The 13,898-nt window shown below is 31.0% G+C and overlaps 1 protein-coding gene across 1 annotated transcript; it reads right to left on the bottom strand.

The window, feature by feature from the left end:
- Nucleotides 1-2,627: 2,627 nt before the first annotated feature.
- Nucleotides 2,628-5,409, bottom strand: LOC102624810 (shikimate O-hydroxycinnamoyltransferase-like). Its single transcript, XM_006465199.4, has 3 exons — nt 5,242-5,409; nt 3,776-4,211; nt 2,628-3,699 (listed from the first exon to the last, which is right to left on the bottom strand). Exons 2-3 carry the CDS (start codon nt 4,184-4,186, stop codon nt 2,806-2,808), a joined length of 1,305 nt encoding a protein of 434 aa, XP_006465262.2. The 5' UTR covers nt 4,187-4,211; nt 5,242-5,409; the 3' UTR covers nt 2,628-2,805.
- Nucleotides 5,410-13,898: the final 8,489 nt, after the last annotated feature.

The following is a 13,898-nucleotide window of genomic DNA, read 5'->3' as shown; positions in this document are numbered from 1 at the left end:
CCTACAATAAGACTACTAAATAGTTGAGATTTTGTTGTTGTGGGTGGATTTGTTGGTTAGAGTTAGGTGGGGGATGATGGTAATATATAGAACCATGAAAGTGTATGGTCTTCTTTTGTTTTTTGTTTTTGGGTCAATGGTTTGCTTCGTAATTCATTTTATTTATTACCTCTGAGAACAAAAATGAGTGTATAATAAAAAATTAAATAAATAAAATAAAGGAGATATTAATGACCAGTCCCCTTTATCGGCAAAGAACATTAATCAATTAATAAATGTTAATTTACAGATGAATTAGTAAATTATTCGTTAATATCTGGTCATGAACATGGAAATTTCTGTAGTCATGGCACCCCGCATTGGTTTATGAATAGAAAATTTCATATTCAGAATGATCATTTGGGTGATAGAATGTTCTTGATGGCTTATTATAGATCTAAAGATGATGATTTGGGTGAGCAATTTCTCTAAGATGGACAGTTCATGCAGTGGAAATTTCGTCTCAACATCTTTGCTCAATTTATAATTTTTATATATTTAATAATATTATATAAATTTATTAATAAAAGAAATTTCAGTAATTAGTAGTATAACATTTAATTAGAATAGTAAGTAAAAAAGTGTAAGGTGTTAAATAAAATTAAAAAAATGAATAAAAGCAGAAATTAACCTAAGAGCTATAAATACATAATAAATACAAAATAAAGTAAAGGGGTAAATAAAATTTAAGTCACAAAAGACAAAACAAGTGTGAAGTGTTAAATGAAATTTGATAGTAAATATAAAAAAATACCTTGATATTTAAAAATAAATTTTAATTAGAAAAAGGAGTGTAAGGTTCTAAATTACACATGTCAATGATTCAATCTCAAAATAATAAAGAGTGGATATTGTGATATAAGTGCAATAAAACATAAAAAAGTACAAATATGAAATAGTATAAGGTGCTAATTGAAATGTGCCTATGGATGTAGGTAGAAATTAGCTTAATATTGATGAAGTAAATTTTAAATAAAAATGAGTTGAAGGAGTTGGATGAAAATTTAATTTATAGTGGTGTTGTCACAAAAGATAAAAATGGTATGGTACCACCATTTGTAACATAGTTGGACCCATGTTGACGTATACAATAACAAAAATGGATGGATTTTATGAGGTGTTATACTTGCAAATATAGCAATAGGCAACATGGGGCCTATGTTTTTAATGATGAAAAGAAGATACGGGAAATGTATAATGAATGGGAGATGTAAGTTTTGATGAAGAATAAATAACATAAAATAAGATTTTTCTAACTGTATTTTTTTTAAATTTTGCTTATACTATATTTAGAAGTGTTCAGATATAAGTACATGAGAAACATGAAATATAATTTGTTGATTCAGATAGGATAAGTGACAATAATATAATATATTGTCATATTAATTTTTGTGATCAGAGTTTATGATAACAAAAATATCATATTTATGATATACAAAATGAGAATATAGTTGGGAATTATAACTGCAAACCAAACCAACTCAGTTTAAATTTGGTTTCAATTCTCCCTAATCGAGCTTGCGATAGTCGGTATTAATTAATTGTCTTTGAGATCATAAAGTAAATTTATGTTCCTCATAACAGCCTTAGAGTTATTTATCAGGAGATTGCTAATTTCTTCCCTAGTGAAATCAATATATACCACTCCCCTCCTTATTGTTTTTACAATAATCAATATCACCATTATTTTATGGTATTATCCTTATTTTAAATACACTTTTATTCATATTTATTATCAATTAAATAAATTATATAAATAAAAATTTAAATACAAAAAAAGAAATATAAGTTTGTTGGCAGAAAAGCCCGAGCCGGCCGTGGCCCGGCCCAGGCCCGCGGGCTTTAAGCCCGGCCCGTGGCTTGAAAGTATGGGTAATAGCTCATAATTAATAAAGCTCATAACATATGGGCTCAGTCAAGGGTCTAAATGAAAAGCCCGGGCTTTATAATAAATAATATAATATATATATTATATATTATGGATAAGGGCTTTATATATATGTATATATTTTTAAAAAATGTATAATATATTATAAAATTGAAAAAAAAATTAAACAAAATAATAAAAAAATCGAGCAAAGGGAAAGGGCAAAGGTTTTGTCACATAATGTCAAAATTCCTAAATCGGTAAATCTCTATTAGTTTTTTTATATTAGTGGTTGATTTGTATGTTATGTAGGGTACTTGTATTGTTAGTATTTTTATATTTTGTGTTGACTAATTATGTATTAGAGAATTATATTTAAGTTTTTAGCCTATTGTAGTATTATGTATTGGATAATTATATTTTGAAAATTTATAGTTTTATTTTTTAAAAAAAATTTAAAAATTCGTAAAAGCCTGGGCTCGGCCCGGCCCGCCCAAAGCCCGCCCAACTTGGATGGGCTTTGAGAGGACCTGGACTTATTTAACATTCTATGGGCCTGGTCCTGGGCTTGGCAAAGCCCGGCCCAGGCCCTTAAATTGCCAACCCTATTTCAATGTAAAAAAAATTAATAATAATGTATTTTTCTTAATCTTTTTATTATTTTTATACCTCATTATTAAAAAAATCAACAAAAGTTATCTATTATTACGAAAATAATAAGTAGATAAGTAAAGAGACCAACTAACATTAGCTCTCGCGTGTTTGCAACACCACTGCCTTCCATAAAAACATGGATTAAAATATATAAAATTCCAAGTAAGACAACATTTGCGCCCCCAAAAAAAAAAAAAAAAAAGTGACATTTCTAGAAAATATAAAATACCTAGGTCTTTCATACCTTAATCAAAGATCTCGTAAAAGAACTTCTTGAACAGCTGCATGTGATCGGCTACCGAGTTTATAACCACTGACAAGGTCCCATCATTGCTCGGACTTGGATAAATATGTGCTATCCCTTCATAATATGTGTTAACGATCCTCGCAAATATCGGCTGGCCCCATCCAAAATTCGCAACATACATTGGCATATTTGCCAAATTGACGATATTGAGGTTAGGGCACTTGTAAATGTGGCCTCCTTTCCGTAGAGCATTTAAATCAGGCTGTTGCTTTAGGTAAGCAAGTGCTGATTTCAAATACTCATCGTCCATCCGCTTTAATGCTTTTTGAATTCTTTCAACAGTATGATTCAATGGTTCACTTAGGATATCACCCGATGAAGCCGTCAACGACGTGGTGAAAATTACATTTCCAAAATATCCAGGCGGGAGTGGTGGATTCAATCTCTGTCGTCCGTCTGTAGGAAAGTGTAACTTGCTAACTTGATCATCAGATAATCCGCGCGCTTTACACATGCTACGCCAGATATGTGCTGCTAGGATCGCCATCCTACTATACTTGACGTTGGGTTCATGATCTGTCTTAGATTTCTCTTTGAGGGTGTGGATTTGATCAAGTGATAGGTTAAGGATTGCGGTAGAAATGATTTCAGGATTTTGGGTAGGAGGAGCGTTCATGGAAGGAGGCGGGTCATATTCAATGTGATGGAATTTGGGAGAAGTTGGAACCCCAACACTCAGTATGGTCCGATCATAGAATGGTTGAGTGCTAATAGGAACGCCACGCGTCGTCTCCGCCCATGAGTTGATGATATGGTACGCTGAAGCTCCATCTACCAGTGTATGATTCACTCTAGTTCCAACACAAACGCCTCCACATTTGAAATAAGTTACCTAATCAATAATATACAAACCATTGTAAAATTACTTGAAAACAATGGTTAAGAGGGATGACAACGATTTCTCATACCTGTGCCATCAAGAGTGGATGGGAGGATATATCCTTTGTATCACCAACAGTTGGAACAAGCGTCAGGAGTTTCGAGCCTTGTGAGAAGTCACCGAAATCATCAATACCACAACTTGTTTCGGCCTCCAGAAACAAAACTCCCTCTCCGTTACATAGAATCTCAATTTTGCGATTTTCATCCTTCTGCAACCTTCCGGCAACGGGGTAAAACGGCACAAGAACTTCGCTCAGAGCCTTCTTCAGCAAACCAACTTCAAAAAAATCGGTGCAGTCACTGGACCGCCGATAGAAATACACACTGGGAACGTAATTGGATGGCACAATCATGTCTAGGTCGGATATTTGTAGGCGATGCTTGGGTGTTTCTTGAGCAGGGCGTATAATTGTTGACTCCTTAACGTGAATTTTCATTGTGCCAAAATGTAACTATCAACACCTGTGCAGAAAAAGGATAAAATCTAAAATGTCCCTCTAGGTAGGATTATACAAACACAACAAAATGATTCTCATCAGGCAAATTTGTGGCTCCTGTCAATTGCTAATCCAATAAAATCCGTGTCACTAGTTTATAGCCAACAATGTTGCTTTCACAAACAAAGTGAAGCTAATTAAGATTTAAGAGGTAAGAGGAAGAAAATTGAGACGGGTTTCACGATTTTGGCAAAGGGTGAGACTCTTTGAACTAATCTTCACGATATATCCACAGTTAAATTAAATTTGTGTGTTAAAATTTTACTCTTTAAATCCCTTCTAAACTAACCATATTTATGCCTATGTTATTTTAAATTATTTTATTTCTACACCTATCAACCAACCAAGCATTCTTCGTCCTTTTTCTTTTTCTTTTTTAATTCACATTCTAGATTCGAATATGTAAAACTATATATATCACTGATTTCTTTTTAGGAATTAAACGTTTATCTAATTTTATGACCCGAATGCTATTCTTTCGTAATCTCGTTTAACAACTGCACCACCCGATTAAAAAAAATGATGACTTATTTGTTATAAGACAAGTGAAGCCTTTTAGAGAAATGTTGCTCTTTCTTTGCCTTGTATTACGAATATAATAACAATTTATTCAATTACAACGTCTACAGTTGCTACAAAATTAAAAATAAAAAGTAAAAGTTAAACTTTAAGAAAGGAAAAAAGCAACTCTCATATGAGAGGACACTAAGGTCTGAGGATTTTTAGTGGGGGCAAAGAGTGGTTCTTATTTTATTTAATCAACTTTTTTTTCGGTTATTTTGCTTATTCAACATTTTAGCAATAAAATTTTTTCTTTTAATCGATACTTAATTGCAAGTAAGTATGGAAACCTGGTTATTCATATTCAGCCAGACGAAGTTTATTGATTAATTACTTTAATTATCTATCCATATCAATTGAGCAAACCTTAACAAAGACATGAACAAGGTCTTAACAGATCAAAAAATAGGAAAATAAAGAAGTAAAGAACATACCGGCCGGGATGAGGAAAAGAGAAAGAGTCAAATCCGAACTTGCAGAGCTATGAGAAATGGTAAGTGGTAGAACAATTTGTTGATGAACTTTTGAAATGAGAGATTGAAGAATCTGTTGATCAACTTAACTGAGAGATTTTAGCACTTCCTGTATTTATTATCGGGTAATTTTTAAAAACCTCCCCTGAGGTTTGGGCTTGTTGCAAGTAGATGGTGAGAATTGATTTATTTGTAAAAAACTCCCTACCGTCAATTAATTTTAACATTGACCGTTAGTTGACTGTACAAAGACAATATTACCCTTAATAATATTTTGTAGACGGAAATAACTAAAAAAAAATTAAAATTGTTGGCTATTTTACCCTCTTTAAATTATTGATATTTTCTTAAAGTTCCTACAATAAAGATAAAATTTAAAATTTAAAAAATCCTCTTTAAATTATTGATATTTTCTTAAAGTTTCTACAAAAAAGATAAAATTAAAAACTTGAAAATGAAATAGTTAGAATCTTTACCTATGATATTGTAAATTTTTAGAATTGACAAAGATAAAATTGTCAAAAAATAGGGTTTGTGCTTTTCGCGCCAACAATTTTAATTTTTTTTTCAGTTATTTTCGTCTACAAACTGTTGTTGAGGGTAATATTATTTTTGCACAGTCAAGTAACGATCAATGTTAAAATTAACTCATGGTAGGAGATTTTTTACAAATAAACAGATTCTCGCCATCTACTTGCAACAAGTCCAAACCTCAGAGGAGGTTTTTAAAAATTACCCATTTATTATCATCCATTATTTCTCATTGCTGTAGCACGTCTAATAAGTCATAGCAAAATTATTTTGCAATAATAATTGCGAAGACAAGCAGCAGTTATTGTAATTTGTCTAATAATGATATGTACCCGACCATGTCTTTGTCCAAAACGTCACCTCTGCCCTGACTTTGTGTGATTGAAAATAGGGGCTGTTTCAAACGAACCAGAGCTAGCCACGCTCATCTATACTCAGCCATAAACTTGAAAAAGGACAAGTATTTGCCTGAACAAAGACAAAGTTATGACAATTTGTAAATTCAAACCACGTTTTTTTTTTAAAAAAAAACAAACATGTGAATTAGTTCTATGTATTTAATTATGGATCCAGCTGCCTTCCAACCAGTGGCAGGCACACTTTATTTTGCAATAACAATTGCAAAGACAAAAGGAGTTATTATAATTTGGGACCTGTCTATGGTACAGATTCTGTAACAAACATCTCCCGTCATCCCACCATCCGAATTTTCTATTGTTTAGTTTCTCACTCCACATCCAACTACATCCAACGGCTGATGCTGCAGTATGTAGCTTACAGACTCTGTAAGCTAGTCAATTCAATCCAACACAGGGGCTGCCTAATAATGATATGTACCCGACCATGTCTTTGTCCAAAACGTCACCTCTGCCCTGACTTTGTGTGATTGAAAATAGGGCCTGTTTCAAACGAACCAGAGCTAGCCACGCTCATCTATACTCAGCCATAAACTTGAAAAAGGACAAGTATTTGCCTGAACAAAGACAAAGTTATGACAATTTGTAAATTCAAACCACGTTTTTTGAAAAAAAAAACAAACATGTGAATTAGTTCTATGTATTTAATTATGGATCCAGCTGCCTTCCAACCAGTGGCAGGCACACTTTATTTTGTCGTTTGAGTGTTGTGACCGTTGCATGTTTGGGGAAGTTGATCTAGTGGCTTAAGTTCAGTAGCGTCAAATTTAATTTCCATATAAAAAAAAAAAATTAATTTCAATTGGCAACTGTTTCGAACACCCCCATGTGGCAGATTAGGGTTGTAAGAAAAATTTGTGAAACATAAAGAGCAACGAGTTGAGTTTCAAGGCCACAACTACGATGCACCTGTTCTATTGATAGACCGTGTGGAGTTAAATATATACAAAAAAAATAATAACCACAGAATTTTAATAAATGTACAATCAACGGTGGACATCGAATACGAAAATTGAGGGGAACCGGGAGAGGCAAGCGGTGGTGGCCCCAGTTGATGTCGCAGAGAGAAAGAAGAAAATGCGCCAGTGATGTTGAAGTGAATTCCTGAGAAACGTAAAAAAGCAGCAAAAGTAAACTCGAAAAAAGGGTGAGGACACGAGAGAGCTCTTTAACTATTCTTCATGTACATTATAGCAAACTTAATCCAGTGACGTTTAATGGGGGGAAAAAAAAAGGAAAGAGCTTTGCAGTGCGAATAAATTTGGCAAAATATGTGATAGATAAAGATTAACGTTATGATTACAATTTAAATGGTGATGCAGAAATGAGAATGTAGGGGAACATAAGGTAAGAGAGAGAATAAAATTATCCAATAAAGAGGTAATTGTAAACTTTTTATGGAAAATAATGTGATGATAAAGATTAGGGTAGGACAATTAACACTCTAAATATTATTTTGAGCACTCTATTACTTTGCACGCTCATAACTTAATTATAAAAAAAATTAAACTTTATTTTGTACACTGTTTAAAATTCAAAAATATCCTTAAACTTTTTAAGTTACTTAAAACTTTATTTATTTTTAAAAACTAATAAAATTATTCCACACTCTATTTTTAAGAGATTTAGCATATACTCATAATAATATAATTAAAAATTAAATATACTCATAATAATATAATTAAAAATTAAGTTGTAAAAAAATAATTTAACATAATTTTAGTTACTAATTTTTTATTTAATTTATTTTCAATATTGAATTTTGCACCTGAAAATAACTTGTGATGAGAACTTAACAATAGAAAATGTTCCATAAATATTACCCAAAAAAAAAAGAGAGAGAAGGAGAAGAAGAAGAATGGCCAAAGCCCCCAAAAAAAATCTTGTGCAATACTTTTTTTTATTTTATTTTATTTTTTAAAAGTAGTACACATATTTTGTATTTATTTTTTTTTCTCAGAGTTAATTTCCTTATTATTCATCTACATATTAATTAAGATGTTGGAAATAAAAATTTTTAGATTTAAGTCATGGGAATAATAAATTGAATACGGATTGTGCTATATAAGTGTTCAAAGTAATTATATAATGTTGACTTATAATATATTGTCCTTAATAGTAACTTATATGATAAGTAATACGTATTCTTATTGAAATTAGAGTGTTTAAAATAATTTTTAAAGTACAAATAGCTCCACTCTAAAGATTACTGCTACTGGGTCCACCACCGTGAGCATAGTACCCAATTAAAGTTTTTTTATTTATTTTAAATACTTGTATAACATAGGGTCCAATTACGGTTCAATTCAAGGATTTTCAAAGCCAATACCCGCATAATATAACAAGAAAAAAAAAAAGAAATTTATTCCCACCTAATTGAACTAACCCATAATAACATAATAAATTTTTAAAAAAGTGGACAGTATTAATTTAAAAATTATTTTCACAACATATAACATTTGAAAACATGCCACCGAAGAGATTCTGGTAGTACTTGATGATGATGAGATTTGAACGGCAAAATACTACAACGAGATATGGCAAGATGACACGAATAGTCTAATGGCTCAATAAAGACGATTTAACTGGCGGTTTAATGGACGTAGATTTTCTTTATGCTGTATGAGGTTGACAACATTGATGGACTGATTGGGGTTGGTTTATACACTTTCTTCTGGGTTGAGAGTATTTGCTCGGTGAGAGTGTAGAAATTGGTGCCTTTGCTAATTTTTGTAGTTTTCGTCAAGGAAATATCGGAATCTGTGGCCTCCATCCAAAACAAAACGTTTTGCTTTTTTTTTTGTTTTTTTTTTCTGTTACATAATTTTTTCATTGATTTTCCAATTAAAACAAGACAATTACAACGCCTTTTCTTAAACAAATTAAAAAAAAAAACTTAAATTTTGGTCAAAATAATTCAAAATTTAAATTTAAATTTCTTTCACACATTCATTTTATTCTTATTTAATTAATTAAATAACTTATTTTATTGGGTACTTTTCTTTCTAAATTTGTGCCTTAATGTTTACCACTTGAGACAGAGACTGTACCAATGACATACATTATAATACTTGTAACATTATTGAGCAACAGTTGCGATAATATTAGACTAATTAGAGAACTCGCAACACAGAATACACAACCTGGAACATAAACACACAAACAAGAGCTCTTGTGAATTCAACCGGAATAACCGATCACTTTACAGGCTTTATTGCACGCATGTCAGAATTTAATTAATTATATGTCATGTCACAAGGAACCATGCACACACCAGGTGCATAGTAGGAAGACCCTTCAATTGGCGACCATTTCAATTGAATGTTCAGCCCTTGCTCCCTTGCTTGCTCAATAATGGCATCGAAGAAGTCCAATTTGTGCATACAAAGCCAATTTCAATCTCACCTTCATTTCTACATCCATTGGTGTGTTTACTTATGGGTTTGGGGAATGAGAATGAAACCTATGTTTACTTGATAAAATGTCATTTGAGAATAAGAATAAAATGTGTGGGTCTCACACAATTTGAGAATAAGGAATGAGAATGTCATTTCAATGGGGGGGTTGGGAATGAAAATGTGGGAATTAAAATGAAACATAAATTTACTTTTCTATCATTCGAATTTTTTCATATTTTCTAAATTACCCTTGTTCAAATCACAAATAATTTTATTATTTTAAATGTCATTAATAATAATAATAATTATTATTATTAAATTTTATTATTTTAGTTTGTATTAATTATTATTATTATTATTTTCATTAATATTTTCATTATTAACAATAAAAATAATGATAAAAATAATAATTAATAAAAATAATTAATTTATCATTATTAACAATATTATCCTTATTGTTGTTATTATTATTATTAAATTTTATTAACTTTATTATTTTAGTTATTATTAATTATAGTTATTATTATCATTATTAACATTTATCATTGTTATTATTATTAAAAATAATAATAACAATAATTAATAATAACTAAAATAATAAAGTTAATAAAATTTAATTTTAATAAAAATAATAAATGTTAATAAAATTTAATAATAATAATAAATGTTAATAATGATAATATTAATAAAAATAATATTAACAATACTTAATAATAACTAAAATAATAATAATATTATTATTATTATTAAATTTTATTAACTTTATTATTTTAGTTATTATTAATTATTGTCAATATTATTTTTAATAATAATAATAATAATAATAACAACAACAACAACAAAAATTATAGTGATAATATTGTTAATAATGATAAATTAATTATTTTTATTAATTATTAATACTATGGGTATTTTGGTAAATATATTTTCATTCCTATTCCTCATTCCCATTTATTTTTGCCAAGTAAATACATTAATGGCATTTCAGCACATTCTCATTCCTATTTATTTTTGCCAAGTAAACATTGAAATCGCATTCCCATTCTAGTCCATTCTCATTCTCAGCTCATTCACAGCCCATTCTGATTCTCATTCCCATGAAGTAAACACACCATAAAGGAGAAAGATTCAAACCTGTGACCCACCTCACTCTTTTTCGGTTTGCCCCACCCGAAAAAGGAAAAAAAAAACATTATTTCGAGCCAAAATCAAGTTTTTTCAGTGATTGATACATGGAAAGAATTATTTTAATTATTGACATAAAATTATGGCACATATCATATTGTTAATATGGAAAAAGTTCCTAAATTGCTGAAATTGATTAATTCTTTTTATGTACATCCATTTCTTATATAAATAAGACAATTGAGCCACATTTTAGTCTCTCTCTCTCTCTGTTATCTTTTTTTTTTTAATTCAATGAACAAACTACAGAAATTATTAACTTAAAGCAATTAGTGGGAATCATCAAATATCATTAATGAAAAAAATTGTTTCAGCTTCAAATAAATATATCACCTTCTGTATAATAATATATCGCTGTATTTTAAATCTGCTCAATGCCTCGTTCAGCTTGTTACTTTCAAACCCAATATTCAGAACAATTCTGGAACATGAAATGTTAACACCAAGAGCCCACAAAGATTTGTCCAAACTTTGGTTACAGAGCTTTGGGCAGCAAGATCAGAGGTTGATGAAGACAAAATCAGATGTTGATGAAGACAAAATCAGATGTTGATGAATACGAAACAGGACGTGCTATAAATCCGAAGATGCAGGGTATCATACCCTGTACCCCATTTTCAGATGCATGCATCTCCATATTCACATGAAATAAAGTAAAAATTAGCTTTTCAGCCTATTTACCGTTTTCCACTGCCATAATAATTGTATATGGTTGCACATGCAAAGCACATGATCTAGCTACCACCATATCTTCGCCAATTTCATTGTATTTGGTTCATTTATAGCCATTCTAAACATGAAAGTGTACGTAACTTTCTGTCTTTCTTTGGTGTCTCTCTCTGTGGAAACTAAGTGGAAGTTAGAGTGGGTTTTCCTGACTTCTTTTCTTCACGCACAGGATGAGTGTTACAAATAAATCAGATCTTTTATTTTCCTTTTCCTTATCTTCTTTTTCACATTACCCTAGAAGTTAAAGCTCTCATTATTCGGTCGGTAGTTAAGCTTTCAGCCTTTAATAGCTAGTTGGCGAGCTTTCAGCCTTTAATAGCTAGTTGGCGAGCTTATCAATTATCCAGCCTTAATCTCTGGTTCACGTGTAAGATGGATATGCAGGAATTAATCCGAAAGTGCAGCGCTATTACGCTGGGAGGAGGAGAGGAAAGGATGTGGTCTTTTAAAGGAAGGATGAAGTTAAGAGGGTGAAAGAATCTCAGTTTGGCCCCCAAGATTCACTCTAATGTACTTAGATCATAGAATAACACCTAAAGAAACTGATCTTCACGAAATTGATACACATAATTAGAAATAAGTCAATCAGATAAGAAAAAATAGAATCAATTACACACACTTTTGCACCAAAGGTTTATAATGGTTACGCCACAAATGTGCCTATATCCACTGTGAAAAGAAAAGAAATATTTCATTATATTGAGCTCTACAAGATGCAATGTTGCAGAGAAAGTATAAATGAACAACCAAAGCCATAAAGTAGATCATTATACCTTATATAAAGAGAGAAATCGATCTAGAAAAATCATTCACCAACTAGCTCATCATTTTTGGGTTTATTTGCAAAACCCAGAAACTTCCCATGTATGTAACAACTATAGCAGCTATTTGAGCCACTTGGTGGACGTGTCGAGCCTCATCCATTTTGCTATGCAAAACGTCAAACACAACTGCCGTTTTCAGTAAGTGATGCACATGCTAAATCACTTGTATTACTTAGTCAACCAATTGACATTAAATAGACGTCGTATAGCGCCCTCAAACATCACAATCGACATGTGATATGACATGGATGACATGTCATTCACACATAGGAAATATAATCGACTTGTCCGACTCAATGATAAACCTAGATTTGAGCTTCACCTCTTAACATTTACTATCATGAACTCAAATCAATTACTCTTTATTTTCATCTTCTCACTTCACATCTGCAATCTAAGTAGATTTGAGCTAAGTTCAAGCAAAACTTAACCTTGGCACTTGGTACAGTTTAGGTTAGCATATCTGTAAAGTTCTCATTAATGTGAATTTTAAGCAACTTCATCATTCCTCTTGATACCTCTAATATGATAAAATGAAGTTTGATATCATTGTATTTTATCTTTTCATGATGTATTTAATTCTTGCTTAGACAATAACATTCTAACTAATGACTATAATAATACATTGCCACATGCTTATGCTTATACCCTAATTTAGTCACCATTCATTTGAGCTAAATTGCTTCCTCGATGGCTTCTGCTATTGTAGTGTATTTAGCTTCAGTTGTTGACAGAGCAACAACATTCTGAAATGAGGCTTTTTAGTTTATAGTACAACTACAGAGAGTAAACAAATAGCTAGACAAGGACTTTCTTTTATCCAAATCCCCTACATATTTAGAATCCACAAAACCTACCAACATGACATCATCTTTCTTTTTAGCTCCATACACCAAACCATAATTAGTTATACCATTAAGCTATCTCAAAATCCATACAATAGCCTTCCAATGTTTTTTTTTTATTTGTTATATATTTAGTTACAACACTCATTGGATAAAAGACATTATGCTTGGTCATAACCATTGTATAATTAAACACCTTATAGCACTTGAATATGGAAATTATACCATTTCAACCTTTTCATCATTAGTCTTGGGACATGGTTGGCATGAAAGTGTGGAATGAGCTAGTAATGGTGTCAAACAAGCTCAAAGTTTCCCTTTTCAAACTTTTAAGGTTTTTTTAATGTATTTCTACTATGTGAAACATAAAATACAATTTTTTTGTTGCACCAAGATCTTTCATCTCAAATGCACTCATCAACAATTGTTTTGAGTCAATTATCTTATCCATATCCTTACAAGTTATCAATATATCATCAACATATAGTAACAAATAAATCTTATTGTCATCTTCCAAGGTTTTGAAATATACATAGCAATCAAAGTTACACCTTTGAAAACCATGTTCAACAATAAACTGTCAAATCTCAAGTATTGTCATCTAAGAGATTGCTTAAGTCCATATAAGGACTTCTTAATAGGACAACCATGATCAGTTTCTCTAGATCCATATAGCTTTGAGGTTGAGCC

Source organism: Citrus sinensis, chromosome 7, assembly GCF_022201045.2.
Source record: "Citrus sinensis cultivar Valencia sweet orange chromosome 7, DVS_A1.0, whole genome shotgun sequence".
NCBI classification, from domain to species: domain Eukaryota; kingdom Viridiplantae; phylum Streptophyta; class Magnoliopsida; order Sapindales; family Rutaceae; genus Citrus; species Citrus sinensis.
Note: the sequence above shows the minus strand (reverse complement) of the source record. Positions and strands in the feature narration are given on the sequence as shown.

Coding starts and splice junctions, on each gene's coding strand:
- LOC102624810 (XM_006465199.4), bottom strand. CDS start 4,186: ATGAAAATTCACGTTAAGGAGTCAACAATTATACGCCCTGCTCAAGAA. Junction 3,700..3,775: donor ATCCACTCTTGATGGCACAG/GTATGAGAAATC, acceptor ATTATTGATTAG/GTAACTTATTTCAAATGTGG.